At 48.5% G+C, this 21064-nt stretch overlaps 1 protein-coding gene across 3 annotated transcripts in view; it reads left to right on the forward strand.

Annotated features, from left to right (window-relative positions):
- Window positions 1-6010: 6010 nt before the first annotated feature.
- ncbp3 (nuclear cap binding subunit 3) overlaps window positions 6011-21064 on the forward strand; it is a 40025-nt gene continuing 24971 nt past the window's right edge. Inside the window, exons 1-5 of one of the 3 annotated variants that reach the window (XM_059973712.1) lie at window positions 6011-6326; window positions 12065-12130; window positions 13659-13764; window positions 17854-17979; window positions 19848-19976. In XM_059973712.1, coding sequence (XP_059829695.1) covers window positions 6105-6326; window positions 12065-12130; window positions 13659-13764; window positions 17854-17979; window positions 19848-19976 — 649 coding nt within the window. In that variant the 5' untranslated portion in view covers window positions 6011-6104. The remainder of the gene's footprint in view (window positions 6327-12064; window positions 12131-13658; window positions 13765-17853; window positions 17980-19847; window positions 19977-21064) is intronic. The other 2 variants (XM_059973713.1, XM_059973714.1) reach the window with 2 other exon arrangements.

Genomic DNA, 21064 nt, shown 5'->3' on the forward strand with positions numbered 1-21064 from the left:
CTTATGAACAGGATGTAAGACAAGCTTTTCACCAAGTCTTGGTACATGTGACAATAATAAACCAATTCCTATTCTGAAAGTGTGAATCCTCCAAGCCCTGCGCTCAGAGACCTGCCACACCGAGTCCGGGCTGGGTAACTGGTCAGAGAGAGGGTGCCACCGGACCACCCTCTCCTTTACCGTCCCTTGGTCAAACCCTCGTAGGGCTAATTCTACCTCCAGGCACGAAAAGTGGCATATTTCCTCTCTCTCACACATGGTGTCGGTGTCAAACTGACCCTCCCTCAGCAGCAATTCCCCATCTGTTGCTGGAATATTCTGACCCTTGGATCGGATGGGTAGACAGAACTTCACTCTGTGTCTAACCTTGCTGTCCCTGCCTTTAGAGAGTCAGTACATCAGGGACCTGACCCTGGTGAGAGTTGGTGCAGGGACCAGACACCAGGAACAGAACCACAAACACAAAATGCTGGAGGAACTCAGCAGGCCCGGCAGTTTCTGCGAAAAGAGTACAGTTGACGTTTCAGGCCGACACCCTTCAGTAGGACTGGAGAAAAAAATATGAGGAGTCAGAATTAGGAGGAGGGGTGAAGTGAAGAGCTGGGAAGCTGATTGGTGAAAGAGATAGAGGGCTGGAGAAGGGGGAGTCTGGTAGGAGAGGACAGAAGGCCGTGGAAGAAAGAAAAGGGGGAGGAGCACCAGAGGGAGGCAATGGGCAGGCAAGGAGATGAGGTGAGAGAGGGAAATGGGAATGGAGAAGAGTGGGCAGCGGTAGCTCTGCCGGAAGTTTGAGAAATCAATGTTCATGCCGTCAGGTTGGAGGCTACCCAGATGGAATATAAGGTGTTGTTCCTCCAACCTGAGTGTGGCCCCATCTTGACAGTAGAGGAGACCTTGGACTGACATGCCGGAATGGGAATGGGAAGTGGAATTAAAGTGGGCGGCCACTGGGAGACTTGTTCTGGCAGACGGAGCTTAGGTACTGGTGAAGCGGTCTCCCAATCTGTGTCGGGTTTCACCGATATACAACAGGCCGCACCGGGAGCACCCAGCCGACTCACAGGTGAAGTGTCGCCTCACCTGAAAAAAACTGTTTGGGGCCCTGAATGATAGTGAGGGAGGAGGGGTAGGGCAGGGGCAGGTGTAGCACTTGTTCCGCTTGCCAGGAGGGAGATCAATGGACAAGGGGGTCACATCGGGAGCGATCCGTACGGAAAGTGGGGGGGGGGGGAGAGTGGGGAAGATGTGCTTGGTGGTGGGATTCTGTTGGAGGTGGCGGAACTTCTGGAGAATTATGTGCTGGGAGGGGTGGTAGATGAGGACAAGAGGAGCCCTATCCTTAGGGGGGAAGCGGGAGGATGGGGTATGAGCAAATGGGAGAGAGGCAGTTGAGGGCAGCGTTAATGTGGAGGAGGAATCCTATGTGTTCTGGAGTGAAGAGCCTCATCCTGAGAGCAGGTGCGGCGGAGACGGAGGAATTGAGGGGGGGGGTGGAGTGGAGTTTTTACAAGTACTGTACCACGGTGGGAAGTCCAGGACACTGAGGGTCTGTGGGTTTATAATAGACAGCGGCAGATAAGCTGCCTAGAGAGATGGAGAAAGGGGAGCGAGGTGTTGGAAACGGACCAGGAAGCTTTGAGAGCAGCGTGGAAGTTGAGCTCCGCTTGCGCGCAGGAAGCGGCGCCAATGCAGTGGTCGATGAAGTGCAGGGCGAGTGCGAGACGGACACCAGTCTAGATTTGGAACCGACTGTTCCACGTAGCCGACAAACAGGCAGGCAGAGGGGCCACTTCGCGAGAAGAGCTCCGCCCAGCCAACACTTCTGGCATCAGGTGCAAGAAGTTTCTATGTTCTGAAGCGTTTGCGTGTCAGATCCCGGATTGCCTTAACTCCCCCGTTCTGCGAGAGCCCAAAAAACATCTCATGCCGGGAAATCAGTCAGTATCCGGCATCGCTGGGAGGCAAAACCGTCTGGATCAGGGTTGCAAGTGGGATGGGACTGGCTTCAGGCTCGGGGGGCACGGTAGTGTGTGTAGCAGTTAGTCCAGTGGTGTGCAGTGCCCCGCTGTCACGTTCTCCCCGTGACTGACGGGTTTCCTCTGCGGGCTCCGGTTCCGCCCCGCTCGCCAAACCGGTGCGGCTCACGGTTACTGAGTTGTGGGCATTCTATCGGCGCCGGACGACGAATGTCACTGTGATTCAGTGCAGGTCTGACAAATACAAGTTCTCTTTGGCAGTAACACGCGGGATCTGAACAAGAGTATTTTTTTGTTTACTGTCTATGGGCATCTCTGTGGAGGCCAAAAGTGTATCCCCATCCCCGTCTCGGTCCCGGTCCCGGTCCCTGAGAGTGTGCACACTACTGTTAGTGACCGTGATTTTCCCAGATCAGGACGGAGTGTAAATGTCTTTTGTAGAAGTAGTAGAGGCCAGTTCAGTTGTGTCATTTAAGGTAAAATTGGATAGGTATATGGACAGGAAAGGAGTGGAGGGTTATGGGCTGAGTGCGGGTAGGTGGGACTAGGTGAGATTAAGGGTTCGGCACGGACTAGGAGGGCCAAGATGGCCTGTTTCCGTGCTGTGATTGTTATATGGTTATATGGTATGAAGATAGCTTCATTTGCCTACTCTGAAACATGACGGGACTGCAAGCGTCGTTTGCACTAATGACCAACAGAGGGGTGCTGAGGGCAGCCCGTAAGTTCCGCACGTTTCCCGCGTGAGGAATGATCTTTCTGGGCCACAGACAGAGACCAGCTCCGCACACGTGTCTACCAATCGCAACAGGTGACAGACGGTATGTTCAAAGTTCAAGTTGAAAGTAAATTCATTATCAAAGTACATTCCGGGGTGATTGATATGTCCGTGGCCCAAGGTAGAAGGAGTCAATTTTGGAAAACCTAGCACGTTTATTTTTCAACATAGTCCCCTCCTACACTTACACACTTAGTCCAGCGATGGTGGAGCACACGGATCTTGGACCTCCAGAAAGTGTCCACAGATGGGTGATTGATAAGTTCGTGGCCTATGGTAGCAGGAGATGAGTTATACAGCTCTCGTTACATGCACATAATTGTGCAGAAAGTTTGAAGTTAATAACTCATCTCCTTCTACCTTAGGCCACGAAGTTATCAGTCACCCTGATACGTTATTAATTTCAAACTTTCTGCATAGTCAGTCAAAGACTTGAACTGCGTGTGCATGTAACGAGAGCTGTATAACTCATCCATGAAAAAGATGATAAACTCTGCAAATACAAAAGAAAGAGAAAATAATAATCATAACTAAGCAATAAATATCGAGAACATGAGATGGAGAGTCCCTGAAAGTGAGTCTATAGATTGTGGGGACAGTCAGTGAAGTTTGAGAGTCTGATGTTTGAGGGGTTACAACTGCTTCTGAACCTGGTGGTGCGAGTCCTGAGGCTCCTGTACGTCCTTCCTGATGGCAGCAGCGAGAAGAGAGCATGAACTGGGTGCTGGGGTCTCTGATGATGGACGTGAGAGAGAACGTGTAATGGATGTGAGAGAGAGCATGTCCTGGACGGCGGGGTCCCTGATGACAGGAAAGGTTCAGAGGCAAGAGGACTAACAGGGAAATAGGACGACTTGAGGCTGGACAGGTAGGGCCAAGGGGCCTGTTTCCGTGACGACAATGGAATTACACCCTCGTGTTTGTGAAGCACAGACACGGGTCAGTGGCGATCTGCTGCTGACAGCATGCTGTGGGTCAGCTGGGAACTGACCAGTATGTAGGTCAGGTCTGCACTGACCTTCGCCAGGGCAGGAATACGGGAACCTCGGGGCACGGAGGTGTAGACACGCTCGCTTAGCTGGTGTGCCTGCCTGCCCCTCGGAGTGAGTCCTGCGTGCAGAGTCCCAGGCATTTACTGCCCTCTGCTGCAAAACCAAAGAACTGAGCGGGTCAGTAACTTTAAACTCCTTGTCCGAGGATCTGTCTGTGAACTACACGTAACTGCCATTTGAAAGAAAGCTTGGAAGCGCCTCTACTTTCTTAGAAGTTCATGTAGATCCGGCATGTCACCGAAAAGTGTGACGGACTTCTACAGATGCACAGTGGAGAGTATCCCGACTGGTTTCATCACGGCCTGGTGTGGAACCAAACACCAATCAGCAACCAGGTGTGGATGTCTTCACTCACCTTTACCACAAACTAAAGATTCACTTCCAAAAACTCTTTACAACTCGCGTTCCAGTATCATTTTTATTTGTAGTTTGTCTTCTTTTGCACATCGGTTGTTTGTCAGTCTTTGTTTATGTGTAGGTTTTTTTTGGTAAAATTCTCTCGTATTTGTTTTCCCTGTGAATGCCTGCAAGAAAATGAATCTTAAGGTAGAATATGGTAACGTACTTTGATAATAAATTAATTTTCAACTTTGAACTTTGAGCTTCTGAATTTAAAGCTCTCTGTAAAAAACAACCTACCCTCTGACATTTCCCCTTAAACTTTGCTCCAAACTGCATAAAGTAGCCCCTGGTGTCAGCTATTTCCACCCTGGGGAAGAGTCTCTGGCTGTCTACTCGATCCATGCCTCTTTTAATCTTGTACATCTTTAAACAGTCACCTCTCACGTCCTTTCTAAGATGAGGTGACCAGAACTGAACACAATGTTCCAAATGTGGTCTAACCGGGATTTTATAGAGCTGCAATTTTACCTCGTGGCTCTTGAACTCAATCCCCTGACTAATGAAGGCCAACACACCAAACGCATTCTCAAGCAGCCTATCAACTTGTGCAGCAATTCTGAGGGATGAGTGAAGGTGAGCCCCATTCCTCCACACTGTCAAGAATCTTGCTGAATTGCTCTATCAAGTTTAACCTTCCAAAGTTAATCACTTCAGCTCGGAGTGGGCTTTGCCTCAACCTGAGTCAGGGTATCTGGGCTGGAGGCTGCCACTAACAACTTCTTTTTACAAAATCATTTTCGATTTTCTAAAGATTGTATATCTCAGATTCTGCAATTCCAGATAAGCGAGTGTTGGTGATACTCAGTGAGTCTTGCAGTGTCTGTGAGGCACTGACCTGTCTCTACCCCCACAGATGCTACTTGACCTGTTGAACATCCTCAGGAGATTCTGTACAAGCCACGAGGCCAAGTTTGTGGAAGATATGCATGGGGCAGGTAGTGCTGAGACTGCAGGAGGATTTGGACCGATTGGGAGTGGCAGATGGAATATAGTATTGGGAACTTTGGTACAATGAATAGCAGTGTAGACTTTCTGAATCGGGAACACAAAAAGTTCTAAGTGGAAAGGTTAAGTTGCAGGTTCATTTGGTGGTAAGGAAGGCAAATGCCTTCGTTTCGAGAGGCAGGATGTAATGATTGGTCAGACTGCACTAGGAATATGTGTTGGGCCCGTATTGAAAAAAGGATGTGTTGGTATTGGAGGGAGTCCAAAGCAGGTTCATGAGAATGATTCTGGGAATGAGAGGGTTAACACATGATGAGCATTAAAGGATGAAGTGGGATCTCATTGAAACCTACTGAACATTGAAAGGCCAATACAGAGTGGACATAGAGAGGATGTTTTCTATAGTGGGTGAGTCTAGGATCAGAGGGCACAGCCTCAGAAAAGAAGGACATCACTTTAGAACAGAGGACAAATTTCTTCAGTCAAAGGATAGTGAATCTATGTAATTTATTGCCACAGACATTCATGGAGCCGTCATTGAGTATATTTAAAGGAGAGTTTGCTAGGTCTTGATTAGGGTGTGAAAGGTTACGGGGGGGGGGGGGGGAGGCAGGAAAATGGGGTTAAGAGGGATAATAAATGATGGAATGGCAGAGCAGATTTGATGGGCTGAACTACCTAATACTTTTTTCAATATTTTATGGTCTTATGTCATTAATTTCACATCGACACTCTCCCACTCAGGCACATCTTTCACACCTTTTATCGGCGGTTGTATCAACAGTGACTCCCCAGGCCCAGCAGGGGGCGATGTGGTTCCTCTGTTGCGCTTGGAGGCGGCAGGTTGCCTCTTGCCGGTGACCTGCTGTCGTTGTCGGCGGCTGGTCCTCCGGCGGTGGCGGCGGGGCTCCGAGGCTCCTCTTGCCGCCCGCGCTCCTCCTCGTTGGCGGGATGGCGGCGGTTCGCGGCCTGCGGGCCAGAGTGGAGACCGAGGCCGGCGATACGGGCTCGGTCTCGGACCCGGAGCCCGGGGAGCACGGCTCGGCCTCGGAGCCCGAGTCGGAGCGGGGGCGGGAGGAGGAGCCGATGGAGGTGGAGGAGGGAGAGATAGAGCCCGAGGCCGACAAGCTGGGCTCCATCTCAGTGCGGCGCTCCCTGAAGGATCTGCTCCCGGTGAGTGTGTGGCCGGGGTGGAGGGGTCGGGGGCTTTGCCGCTCCGGTGTCAGTGGAACTGTGTGGAGCCGGGCGCAGGGCAGCACTGAGGGAGCGCCCTGCCGCCGGGTAACGGGAAGGTGAGGGAGCGCCTACCACCGGGTAACGGGGATGTGAGGGAGCGCCTGGTTGTCGGTGCTGAGGTAAGTGAGGGAGCCTCTGGTGCGCAGATTGCCTCTCAGCCAGTCTCACCCAACGAACATCAGCCTTAACGGGACACGGACAAGCTCGGGACTGTTGGACACAGAGTTAGGAATGGGCAATTATAGACCTGCCAGGAGTGGCGGCATTTGCCCCACACATCCCTGGACTGGTCGTTCACACCAACCACATGTTCCATCGCAGTTTTCGATGTCCCTGTGGCAAGTAAGCTAATCTAATCTTTAAAGCTTTCGGTTTGCAGATCTAGTTTACCACCTACATTATTAATACAAACAACAACGGAGCCAGCAGCAGTTGCAGGATCGGGAAGACGCGAGTGGAAATGTACGGTTCTAGCAGAGATACGTGGGAGTGGAAGCGTTTTAAAGCAATGTTTTGTGCTGGATGCGAGGAATGCACTGTTTGGGGAAAGTTGGATGGAGATGTGGGAGCGATGTTTAAAGGGAATGCAGGCAGCCTCCTACATTTGCTAAGGATGGAGATACACAGCAGGTGCAGGAAGATGGAGTTAATTCGGGTTGGCATTCTGAGTTGTACAGCAGCAGACAGGCTCGTCAGAACTACTCAACGCATCTCTGGTACCTGTCTGCTCACCATCAATGACATATATACAGAAAGGTGCTGGACATGGGCCAGTAACATCATGAATTTTCATGAATATTCGTGAAAATCATGAATAACATCATGTTAATTCCACAGAGAGGTTAGAGAGACTGGGCTTGTACACGCTGGAATTAAGGAGATTGAGAGGGGATCTGATTGCAACATATAAGATTATTAAGGGATTGGACAAGGTAGAGGCAGGAAATATGTTCCAGATGCTGGGAGAGTCCAGTACCAGAGGGCATGGCTTGAGTATAAGGGGTAGGTCATTTAGGACAGAGTTAAGGAAAAACTTCTTCTCCCAGAGAGTTGTGGGGGTGTGGAATGCACTGCCCCGGAAGACGGTGGAGGCCAATTCTCTGGATGCTTTCAAGAAGGAGCTAGATAGGTATCTTATGGATAGGGGAATGAAGGGATATGGGGACAAGGCAGGAACCGGGTATTAATAGTAGTTGATCAGCCATGAACTCAAAATGGCGGTGCAGGTTCGAAGGGCCGAATGGTCTACTTCTGTGTTTATTGAAAGATCCCACTCACCCAGTGCGCTGCTTGTCCCACACCCATCAGGGAGGAAGCTATGTAGAATCCACGTCAGGACCACCAGACTCAAAAACTGTTACTTTCCCCAAGCAGTGAGGCTGATCAACCCCTCCACCCCTCCACCACTCCTTTAACATTTCCTGTCAGTCACCTTGTGTACAGACACTCCTGTGCCTGGCGTCACTTTATGGACATACAATCAATCTGTGTAGAGAAGCTATCTTATGTTTTTATTGTGCTGCATCAGATTCAGAGTAACAATTATTTTGTTCTCATTGTCTACTGTAAATGACATTAAACTATCTCAATCTTGAAGGACCTTTTCCTGTGATAAATTCTAAATTTTAAAATCCAGTGGATTCCAGTTATTTGGCCCTTAGCTAATCGGGGCAGCTGCTTATTTGGAAGATCTCTTAAAGAACAAAAACTAATTGAGAAAATAATAAACACGAGATTCTGCAGACGCTGGAAATCCAGAGCAACTCTAATTGCTGGAGGAATTCAGCAGGTCAGGCAGCAGCTGTAGAGAGGAAGAAACAGTTGACATTTTGGTCTGAGACCCTTCTTCAGGACTGAGAAGGGAAAGATGCCAGAATAAAAAGGTCTGGGAGGGGAAAGAGGACAGCGAGAAGGTGACAGGTGGGAAAGATAAAGGGCTGGAGAGGGAGGAATCTGATAGGAGAGGAGAGAGGACCATAGGAGAAAGGGAAGCACGGGGTTGGGGGGGGGGGGGGTGATAGGCGAGTGAGTAGAGGTAAGAGGCCAGAGTAGGGAATAGAAGAAAGTGGGGGGGGGGGACTTTTTACCGGAAGGAGAAATTAATATTCATGCTGTCAGTTTGGAGGCTACCCGGGTGTTGCTTCTCCACCCTGAGGAGCTCCTCATCGGGACTCAGGAGGAGACCGTGGACTGTCCTGTCGGAACGGGAATGGGACGAAATTGAAATTTTTCACCACCAAGAAGTTCAGCTTTAGGCGGATGGAGTGGAGATGCTCGACGAACGGCCCCCCAATTTACGACGAGTCTCACCAATGTAGAGGAGGCCACATCAGGAGCACCGGACACAATGAACGGCCCCAGCAGGTTCACAAGTGAAGTGTTGTTTCACCTGGAAGGACTGTTTGGGGCCCTGAATGGAGGTGAGGGAGGTGCTGGATGGGCAGGTGTGTGACTTTGGCTGCTTGCAGGGATAAGTACTGGGAGAAAGATTAGTGGGGAGGATGAATAGACAATCATCTTGAAGATTCTTGAGAATGGAAATTTGAAGGATGCAGTTGTTGATATCTTTGAAGGTAGTTCATTATGTGTTCTAGGTGTTTTTGCTGGCTTTGTTCAGTTACTGTCAACCAAATGACACAAGGCAGCATGCACTGAAGGAATTCCTCAGGCTACAGCCACACTAGACCGGATAATTTTGAAAACGCCAGTTTCACGTAAAAACGATAGGCGTCCACACTAAAATATCTCTGTCTACATTGAAATGAAGATTTCGGCGAATCTCCTCCTACTGCGCATGCACAGGACACCTACCAAAAACAAGCAACATGTTTGGTGTCGAATCTCGTGAAAAATGGTGTGTGTTTATTCAGTTACAGACTAGAAAAACTTAAACGACAGGCAGCTGTACGCTCTTGTGCAGTGGGATTTAAAAGTTAAAAAAAAACAAATACTGAAGCATATGGAGGCAACCGACAGGGAGTTCACGGACAGATTGATCCGGCCGACGATGAACATTGAAAAACTGACTAACTTTTGCATTAATAAAGCCCCTTGTTAAATGTATAAAACATGTCTGCATCAGTGTTATCTTGTATTTCTATACAATGTTACATTAGGCTGTTACACATCTATTGTCAGAGAAGTACTTACATAAATAGGTAAACCACCTTCATACAAGCAAGGACAGAAAACAGGGCAAAGTGAGTGTACTTATTTATTCAGTAAGTTATGGGTCAAATATTGAGTGTATTTCTAACTCTTCTGGCTTCAGTCTCGTTGCCATCTGTTCTGAAATTGTTAGGTTGCGTTCAAGAAAACAATGAAATGGCGGGCTGCTGTCTGACAGCGTTTTCAGATTTCTCCAGTTACCCCGTCCATACTGATCTGCCCAAGCAGCATTTTCAAAAATAAGCACCCTGGAAAGCGTTTCTGAAAAGCTCAGGTTTCGGGGGATGAAAACGCCATTTTAGTGTGGACAGAGGGTCAAAACGAAGAGAAAAAGCTTCAGTTACGGATTTATCCGGCGTAGTGTGGACGTAGCCTCAGTTAATAACTTATAGGAACTAATACTGAATTTTATAGTCATTGTCAAAATCATCATGTGTGCCGTATTGTATGACGTGGGTGATCGTGTTTTTCCATGACCACGATTGTACTTGTCAAAATTTTCCACAGAAGTGATTTGCCATTGTCTTCTGGGGAGTGTCTTTACAGGACAGGTGACCCCAGCAATTGTCAATACTTGTCAGAGATTGTCTGCCTGGTGTCAGTGGTCACAAATCTGGGACTTGTGATCTGCACCGGCTGCTCATACGACCGTCCACCACCAGCTCCCATGGCTTCACGTGACCCTGATTGGGGGGGCAGGTGCTTCACCTTGCCCAAGGGTGATCTGTAGATGTGCCTCACCCTGCAGTCCAAAGTTTTGTAGTGCTGTGGTATTATTGCTGGTGTTCTAGTTTGTTCTGTTTCTCATCTAAATACATAATTTGTTACTCAGTTAAATGGTAGCTTGTCTATTTCCATGAAACTTTGGCTAATTGCGACAGCTGCTTCAATTTGCCAAGATGTTCTGGTCCCAATTTGTCCGGATTAACCAGAATCCACCGTCGCTTGTTTTCATTCTTAAATCTCTACGTTTTCTACCTTTTGCTGTTTCTGCTGTTCTGCCCATATCCTGTTTCCGGACTTGGTAGATAACTGCTGTGCAGGCAGAGTGAGAAAGTTCTACAAGCTGCTTGTAGTTTGCAGACGAGAGAGTTTACATGCTTCAAAGCCGGTTCTGTACAGCTGTGATTGATTCTGATACAGTGCCTCAATAACCCACTTGATAGTACACTTTGAAGTGACAAGCTCTGAAAGAAGTTCTATAAATAGAAGTGGGAAGACGAAGCTGTTATTGTTGGCTGGCCAACTCATTCTGTTCGGTGCAGAGTGACTAACCCGGGCACTGCAACTTCCTTCAGCACCTTAATTAAATGCTGCACATCTCCAACATTGAGACCGGATCCCGGGGAGAGTCAGTACACGACCATACCCTGGGGAGAGTCGGTATGCTGCAGGGGCTGTTCCCCGGGGGGACGTACCCTGCGGAGAGTCAGTACGCCGGGAAAGGGGGGGGGGGGGGAGTCACCAGTCACCACTGTTGGAGAATGCATTAGAAGATGCACTGTTAATTCTCTCTTCTCCCTCTCCATTGGAAAAAAGATTTTAAAAAACCTGAAAGCATGTCGCACTAGGCTCAGTGACAGAGTCTAGCCCGCTGCTAGAAGACTGTTGAATGGTTTCCCAGTATGATGTGTCGGATTCCTGAGCTCTCAATCTACCTCATTTTTACCTTGCATCGTGTCTGTGCTGTTCCACCTTATTCCTTGCGGTTGGTAAAGGTAATGGTTGTGTGTGTTACGGTTTGACCTTGTCCTACCTCTGTGCACTGTGTAATGATCTGATCTGTATGAAGAAGCTTTTCACTCGACCTTGGTAAATGTGACAATAATAAACCAGTTCCAGTCGTAACTTAGCATGGCATTGCTTTGCCAGTCCCAGACCAGTACGGCTCAGAACAAGCCCTTCGGCCCACAATGTTATGCTGAGCCAATTAAATCATTAATCAAATGGCCAACCCCCCTTCCTAAACAATATCCAGACCCTTCCATGTTCCTCACATTCTAAACGTCTCTTAAAAGCCTCGACCACCACCCCAGGGAGCACATTCCAGGCACCCACTACTCTCTCTGTAAAAAAAAACACAACTGTCCCTCACATCTGCTTTGAAATGAGCCCCTCTCACCTTCAAAGCAGCCGTCGAGTATTAGACGTTTCAACGCTGTGGAAAAGGTACTGTGTGCGTACTCTCTCTATGCCTTGTGTGTGGTAGTGTAGGTTTCACGATGACGGCGTTACAGCCCGGGCCCTCGGGTTCAGAGTTCAGTCCCGGCATCCTCTGTAAGGAGTCACTCTCTGCCACCCTGTGGAATGTGTGGGTGTGCTCCGGGTGCTCCAGTTACCCCCTCAGTACCGGGTAGGGTAGTTGGTCATGGTAAATTGTCCCTTCAGTGGGTTATTGAAGGGCCAGGAGGGCCAACTCTGCACTGTATTGTTAAACAAATAAATAGTCTTATAAACTTCCGTCAGCTGCACCTCAGTGACGTGGTGCAATCTTCTTGTTTCTCTAGGACACGAGCAGGCGTTACGAAAACAAGGCTGGAACGTTCATCACCGGCATTGACGTCACATCAAAGGTAGAAACCTCATTCACCCTTTGGGAGCTCGGTGAATGGTTCACCAACCTGGCAGGCGGAGTTTGAACGATGGGCTTTGATGACTACGGGTAGCTGGTGGTGGTGATTAAAGGCCTTCTGTCTGTAATGTCGGCGAGAGCATTAGGTGATGTCAGATGGCACTGAGCTGTGATGTCCGTCGAGCTCGTGGTTCAGACTTAGTTGTGTTTTTAAGTTTGAAGGGACAGTTTTGAGGCCAATGTGGGGAATCAGGTCAGGTTAGGGTTTAGGAATAGGGATGAGGGGTGTCAGAGGTCACGGGCAGTAAGTGAAGGGGATTGGAAGCCGGAGGTTGCACTGTTCAGGGGTAAAGGCCAGCGATCCCTGAGCCTGGGTGTTTGGCAAGCACTGATGATGGAGACCACCAATCTCTGAGGTTGGCATGGCCGATGGCCGACCCTGGGTTGTCTCGTTCTGTTGTTTGTGTTGTTCTGCTGAACGCCGGTCGTGCTACGTTGCTACCAGAATGTGTGGCAACACTTGAGGGTTGCCCTCAGTGCACCCTTGGGTGTGTTGGTTATGAACACAAGCAACACACTTCACTGTATGTTTCAATGTATACGTGATGAATCTGTGGCTGCGGTGGGTTGGGTCAGGTGAACTGTCTGTGTGAGAGTGTTTGCTTTGGTCGTAGACACTGGCCAGCCCTGAGGCTGAGGTCACTGTGTTACATTCATGGTAAACTTGGGCAAAGGCTGGCTTCTATATGCAGATGTGTCCTTGGAGCATACTGAGTGAGCTGGGAGGATGGTTAATGCATAGGGAGTGTTTGATGTCTCTAGGCCCGTACTCGCTGGAGTTTAGAAAAATGAGGGAGGATCTCATTGAAATCAATTGAATATTGAAAGGCCTAGAGAGAGTAGATGTGGAGAGGATGTTTCCTATAGTGGGGAAGTTGAGGGCCAGAATAGAGCAATGGTAATTTAGAATGGAGATAAGGAATTTCTTTAACCAGAGGGTGCTGAATCTGTGGAATTCATTGCCACAGACAGTATTTTTGGGTTTCTTTAAAGCGGAGGCTTAATGAAACATCTCAGCCCAAAACGTCAACTCTTTATTTCTCTCCTTAGATGTTTCCTGACCTGCTGAGTTCCTCCAGTAACTACTGAGGCTGATAGGCTCTCGATTAGTCAGGATAAGGGCGTCAAAGGTTACAGGAGAAGGCAGGAGGATGGGGTTGAGAGGGGTAATAAATCAGCCATGATGGATTGGTGGAACAGATTTGATGGGCCAAATGGCCTAATTCATCTCCTATGTCTTGTGGTCCTATGGAAAACTAGGAAGGTCGCCTTGAGCTTGAGTTTTGGAAGAGGTGAGATGGGTGGGGATTCTGTGACACTTTAGTCCTCAGTGTAAGGCTAAGCTCTTCACCCCTGCAGCAGACTAACCTCTGAGCTGTACTGCAACATCGGTGACTAGCCCAAAGCTGTTGCTGGCCAGGCTGCTGTTCAATCTGTGAGCTCTCTGTGAAGTCAGTTTGATTTTGCAGGAAGCGGTGGAGAGGAAGGAACAGAGGGCGCGGAGGTTCCACTTCAGGGCGGAGGTGAACGTCACCCAGCGCAAGGTGGTGCTCGACAAGGAGGTCCTGAGGGAAGGTAGTTCCATTCTGAAAAGCCTGAAACAGAAAGCTTTAAAAAATGTGTATTAACCTCGGAATGGCGTTGAAATCAAGCCAGCTCAGGCAACAGTCCCTTAGCTCCCACACCAGCAGGTTCAGGAACAGTTATTACCGTACAACCGTCAGGCTCCTGAACCTGTGTGGTAACTTCACTCACCTCAACTCAACTGATTACTCAGCCTGTGGACTCACTGTCAAGGACTCGACATTCACGTTCTCAGTATGAGCTGTGTTTTTCGTTGTCTGCACAATTTGTCGTCCTCTGCACATCGTCAGTCTTTGAGTAGATTTTTCCAGATTTTGTATTTGTTCATTTTCCTGTGAATGCCTGCAAGAAAATGAATCTGAGTATTATATGGTGGCATACACAGTGCATAATTTGGTAATAAATTCTACTTTGACTTTGATGGCAACATTGGCTAAAAATCTATCAAATCAAATGTATGTTCATGTGAACTTCCTTCTCCAATCTCATCCTCCCCTCCCACAAAGCCTCCAGTTTTCTGTCATCCATGTGTCTGTCTCAGAGTTTCTTAAACTAATGTATCTCTCACCACCCTTGGCAGGGTATTCCACACACCCACCAATCTGTGTATAAAAAACTATCTCTGACATCCCCCAATACTTTCGATTATACTTTATATGTACAGTACTGTGCAAAAGTCTTAGGCACATATATATATATAGCGAAGGCTTTTGCAGTGCTGTAGTAATTTTATGTATTCCACTGTACTGCTGATGTGAAAAAACAGATTTTATGACATATGAGTGATGATAAACCTGATTCTGATATGGGTCTCTGTTGTGGACTGAGAGTGTGAAGGGGTCAGGGAGAGGGGAATCATGGTTGGGAAAAGGGGAAGGGAACAGGAAGCACCAGAGAGACATTCTGTAATGATCAATAAACCAATTGTTTGGAATCTAGTGACTTTGACTGGTGTCTCAGGGCTGGGTGTGCCTGCCCCTGACACTCCTCCCGTGGTGCTTCACCCTCACCATTCTCACTGCTGCCGGATTTATGAACTCGATCTCCACTCCACGTTGACAAATACGGAACCGTGCAAGTCTTAGGCAGCCTGTTGCATACCGATTGTGCATTAGACAATACCGTACACACTTTGATAGCAACATTGTCCAAGCATCTACCAAATTAAATTTCTGTTTATGCATTGTGTCATCCTGTCACCCAGGAGGAGGAGAAAACATCAGGGTTATACAGCATGGAAACAGACCCTTTGCCCATTTTGCTTGTGCAAACTAAGATGTCCATCTAAACTAGTTCTTTTTGCTTAGAAGAAGGGTCTTGGCCTGAAACATCAACTATTTGTTCATTTCTGTAGATGCTGCCTGACCTGCTGATTTCCTCCAGAATTTTATGTGTATTGCTGCTACATGCCCGTGTCTGTTCCATATTCTTCCAAGGCCTTCCCACCAGGCACAAGGTCAAGTTTTGCACTGTGTCTCAGTACATGTGACAGTCATAAACCAATTCCAAGTCCAATTTTAATCCCTCAGGCCTGTCCAAGTGCCTTTTAAAAGGAGTTTATTTTGCCAGCTTGCTCTGCCACTCGAGACCATGGTTAATCTTCCACTTCCTGTCAAGTTCCTGTACTTTTCCCATACCCTCATCTTCCTAAATCTCCGTCTTAACTGGAATGCAGTTAATGACCCAATTGTCAAAGCCCAACAGGATGTAAAATTGCAAAGGCTCACCATCTTTCACTCTGAGACTGTGGTCCCAGGTTCTCAGTCAAAGAAACACTTTCCTATGCACCCTTTTGAGACCCGATCGCCTTCTACACATCGCTTTGTTTATTGAAGTAATCTGCCTGTGTTCCTAGATTTATTTACCTATCAGCGTACAACGAAACAAACGGTGAAATGCGTTGTTTGCATTAACAACCTACATAATCTAACGCCGCGCAGGAGGCAGCCGGCTAGTGTTGCTACACATTCCACCGTTCAGCACGACGACACAATAACAGAAACACAACAGTAAAACAAGCCCCTTTCCTGCCTCCCACACACAGACTGGAAGCTCAGACAATCATAACACCAATGTTTGTGTGAGTTACTGTTGGTAGAGGGCAGTCTGGTGACGGTGGACGGTAAATTTGTGAGTCCAGAAATCGTGAAGTGCTTGAAGACTCAGATGCTCCATGAATTTTGTTCTTTCCTCATTCTCACGCTTTCTGCCCTCCCTGCAGTAATGCCGAAGGGTAGGGGTGGCAGGTTGGTGTAACACTCTTACAACGCCAGTGACCCAGGTTCAATTCCTGCTGCTGTCTGTAAGGAGTCTTTACATTCTCCCCGTGACCTCGTGGGTTTCCACCGGACGCTCCTGTTCCCTCGCAAATTCCAAAAGAGTACTGGTTAATAAGCTAATTGGTCGCGAGGGTGGAATTGGGTGGTGCAGGCTCATTAGGATTGAAGGGCCTGTTACTGTGCTGAATCTCCAAATCAGGGCTTCCCAACGTTTTTTATGCCACGCAGCCTTACCATTAACCAGGGGGACCATGGGCCCCAGGTTGGGAACCCCTGTCCTAAAAAATAAAATACCTCAGCACCGTCCTTCTGGATCATCCCCAGCCGGCCCAGCCATTCACCCTTAAAGTTAACCTTCTGCTGGAACAACAGCCATGGTCCTACCTATGCTCTTTGTTAATATTCCTCCTGCAACACCACACTGGAACAGGCAGTACGGCCCATCGTGTCAGTGTTCACCATTCCTCCTGTTACACCACACTCCAACAGGCACTTCGGCCCATCGTGTCAGTGTTAACCATTCCTCCTGTTACACCACACTCCAACAGGCACTTCGGCCCATCGTGTCAGTGTTCACCATTCCTCCTGTTACACCACACTGAAACAGGCAGTACGGCCCATCGTGTCAGTGTTAACCATTCCTCCTGTTACACCACACTCCAACAGGCACTTCGGCCCATCGTGTCAGTGTTAACCATTCCTCCTGTTACACCACACTCCAACAGGCAGTACGGCCCATCGTGTCAGTGTTCACCATTCCTCCTGTTACACCACACTCCAACAGGCACTTCGGCCCATCGTGTCAGTGTTAACCATTCCTCCTGTTACACCACACTGAAACAGGCAGTACGGCCCATCGTGTCAGTGTTAACCATTCCTCCTGTTACACCACACCGAAACAGGCAGTACGGCCCATCGTGTCAGTGTTGACCATTGCTCTCTTCTGTACCAGCATTTAAGAGGTTCGCTTTATTTGTCACATGTACATCCAAACATACTGTGAATTGTGTGGCTTATGTCAACAATCAGCAATTTGGGGATGTGCTGGGGGCAGCCCGCAAGTGTCTGCACGCTTCCCATGCTCACAATTCACTCATCCTAACCCATATGTCTTTGGAATGTGAGAGGAAACCAGAGCACTCTGAGGAAATCCACATGGTCACAGGGAGAACGTACAAACTCCTTATAGACAGCAGTGGGAATTGAACCCTAGTCGCTGGGTGCCGTGAAGGATTATGGTAATCACTGCACTACTGTGCCCTCCCCTTGGCTATCGTGGCACCCCCATGGTAGCAGATGTCACTGTCAGCATTCAAAGCTGTTTCTTTGTGCAGTCAAGCAATACACTCAGAATGCTGGAGGAACTCAGCAGGCGAGGCTAAAACATTGACTGTACTCTTTTCCATAGATGCTGCCTGGCCTGCTGAGTTCCTCCAGCATTTTGTGTGTGTGCTCGGATTTCCAGCATCTGCAGACTTTCTGTTGTTTTTTTTCTCTCTAAATTTTTTCAGAAATGCATTTCCAGTATCTTTGCATTCTGTATAGTGTGATTATATAATTAAATTTCCAATCAGTTTCTCCAAAGAAATTCTTTCATTATTGTATTGAAATTCCTTCCCATCCTGTCTCCGTAATCTCTCCAGGCTCAATCTCTGTATTCCTCCAAAACTGACCAGATATCACCTCGTGTGGCTCAGTATTAAGAACGAGCAGGTCCTTGTGATGTGCGTTAATGGTCACGTAGATCTTTGTCCATTCTCCTGTCCGTTGGCTGTGATTAACTCCTGCCTATGCCTTGCAGCAATCCCCAAGGTACGCCTGGAAGCTCTCCACGTGATTGGGGTCGATGAGATGAGCACTGAAGAGATATTTGCCTACTTTAAGGAATACCCCCCATCCAGCATAGAGTGGATTGACGACTCTTCTTGTGAGTGTTCAGTGAGGTTCTCACTCTAGAATGAGAAGTGATATTGATGTAACTACTGAAATCCTGTCAGAAAGCAGAAATGTTGGAAAAGCTCAGCCAGCTAGATTGTATCTGCTGAAAGAGAAAGCGGTCAACATTCTGCGTCAGGGTCCTTCCATCAGAACTGGGGAATAGTCCCTGGTTTCTGATGGTGTTTGAGAGGGTGGATGTGCCTCCTCATGGGAATAGAATCATAGAGGAATTCAGCAAAGAAATAGGTCCTTCAGCCCATTTAGTTCTGTTACTCTGCCTAGTTCCGTTGACCCCCACCTGCACCGTAGCTCTTCATAACATTCCCCTCCAAAATGATGCAGTCAAACCCACATCCACCACTTGTGCAGGTAGCTTGTTCCACCCCCCTCATGTTCCTGTCAATATTTCACGTTTCACCGTTAAGCCATGATCTCTAGTTCCATTCTCACCCTACCCCTGGGGGAAGCCTGCCTGCAAGTTCAATATAAACCCCTCCAACATAGCTGTTTATCTTAACAAGATAGACTGTGACAGTAAGAATCCATCATTTTCTACTAGGGAGCTATTTAATAATCTTATACCAGTGAGGTAGAAGCCACCCTTGTCCCAAGAGTTGAGGTTCGGCCAGATAGTAGAGACCAGTAACTGAAGAACTGTCCTCACTTTGCTACTCTCAATATTAGATTTGTAGTCAGGTAGTTGAGGTTCCTTCACCCCAGGAATATCCAAACCTACCTGTCCTTTTTATCAGACTTGTAGTCTCTATTCCTTTCCTAGCACGTCCATCTCTCAACGTAGGTCGAGGGGGGGCCAGCACGCTTTTGCAGGGGCAGAAGGTGATGCTAAGAGGAGCCAAGGTTGGCAACATTGCAGGAGAGGTGCTGCATGGGAGATGCGTTCTGCCCTGTCCGATTCGATCCATTCACAGCTGCTTTCACCTCACCCAGTCCTGGAACCACGTTTGGGTGAGCGGCAAAGTGACCTGGGCCAGAATCCATCCATGGCCAACGTCAGCTCAACTGGTTGTGTCAGTGCTGTCTTTGGAGGCTGTCTGGGAGACAGTAAAGTAATGATTTCACATCAGGGTCATTGAGGTGCCTTTGGCTGGTGAAAAATTCAGAAGAAGGAGCCCTCTTGGAGCCATAATGAGCTACAGCGCAGAAAGAGTTACCATATGATGGCTCTGGGTCTGTACTCATTGAAACCTATGGAATGGTGAAAGGCCTTGAGAGAATGGATGTGGAGAGGATGATTCCTATGGTGGGAGAGACTTAGACCAGAGGGATGTCCATTTAGGACGAAGATGAAGAGCGATTTCTGTAGCCCCAGAGTGGTGACTGTGTGGAATTCATTGCCACAGGTGGCTGAGGAGGCCAAGTCATTGGATACATTTAAAGCAGAGGTTGATAGATCTTTGATTAGTAGAGGCATGAAGGGTTATGGGGAGAAGGCAGGAGATTTGGGCTGAGAGGGAATTGGATCAGTCATGATGAAATGGTGGACCAGAGTCGATGGGCCAAATGGCCTAATTCTGCTCCTGAATTTTATAGTCCAGAAACAAGACCTTGAGCCCATCTCGTTTGTGCTGAACTGTTAGTCCCGTCAACCTGCACCTGGACCAGAGCCCCCCATGTACCTATTCAAATTTCCTTAAACATTGCAGTTGAGTTCGCACATCCACCATTCCCAGTGCCCCATCCTGTACCAAGCTTCCTACCGGTCCGATGTCTGCTGGGTGGTGGGGAGAGGCACAGGAGCTGGTGTGAAGCTGCTGCTGTGGTGTCTTGCTTCTGAATCTCTTTCTCTCTCTCTCTGTTTCTCTGTCTCTCTCCCCCCTCTCCCTGGGTGTTTCGCAGGTAACGTGGTCTGGCTGGACGATGTCACGGCTGCTCGCGCCATGATAAACCTCAGTGTGGGAGCAGACAGCAGCACCAGCGTTGATAAACTGGCTGGTGGCGAGGGCAGACACAGCTCAAGAAAGCAAGGTAGCCCCATGGACCACTCCTAGCTTGGAGTTGCTTGGCATTGCTAGAGGTGTGGTATGGCCAAGAGAGGCATGGAGTGGACAGTCTGAGCTGTGGAGGGGGTGCAGAGGAGACTCACCGGGTAACACACACAAAATGCTGGAGGAACTCAGCAGGTCAGACAGCACCAATGGAAGTTTTGAGCCGAGACCCTTCTTCAGGACTGGAAAGGAAGGGGGAAGACACCAGATTAAAACAGTGGGGGGATAGGTGAAGCCAAATGGGTGACTGGCGAGGAAGGAATCTGATCGGAGAGCGGGGTGGACCACAGGAGAGAGGAAGGAAGAGGGCACCGGGGAGGTGATGGGCCAGAGTGAGGAATTGAAGATGAGGGAGGGAAGAATAACCAGGAGAAATTGATGTTCGTGCCATCAGGTTGGAGGCTACCCAGACAGAATATGAAGTGTTGCTCCTCGACCCTGAGGATGCCTCCTGGATTAGAGAACATGTTTTATGAGGAGGTTGAGAGGACACGTGTTAGAGGTGTAGGCCGGAAAAGGTCAGTGCCAGAGAGCATCCATTTACGAGGATGTCAGAGATCGGTTTTTTCACACAGAGTGGTGGGTGTGTGAAATGCCCTGCCAGGAGCGGTGGCACAGGCAGATACATTAGGGACGTTTAAGGGACTCTTAGATAGGCACGTGGGTGAAAGAAAAGCAGGTTATGGTCTGTGAAGTAGTGAGGTTTAAATTGTTGCTAGAGCAGCTTAGATAGGTTGCCACAATGTTGTGGGCTGAAGGGCAGATTCTGTGCTGGAGTGGAATGTGGGAGGAAACCCACGTTCTCATGGGGAGAATGTACAAGCTTCTTACAGACAGCACTGAGAATTGAATCCAGGTAGTTACCCTAACTGCTGTAGTGTCGTGCTGCCCCCTAAACAACCTTTTCCGACCGGGATTGAGGACATCTGATTGCTTTTTATCCAGGCTGGACTTTGTGTCTTGGAGCAGAGATTAACTGGTAGAAAGCGGAGAGTAGAACCCTGGGCACTCAGCAGTGTGGGGCTGACGGGCAGTCTCTTCAGTAACACTCTTGCAGAGACTGCGCGT

This window comes from Hypanus sabinus, chromosome 6 (assembly GCF_030144855.1).
Source record: "Hypanus sabinus isolate sHypSab1 chromosome 6, sHypSab1.hap1, whole genome shotgun sequence".
NCBI classification, from domain to species: Eukaryota; Metazoa; Chordata; class Chondrichthyes; order Myliobatiformes; family Dasyatidae; genus Hypanus; species Hypanus sabinus.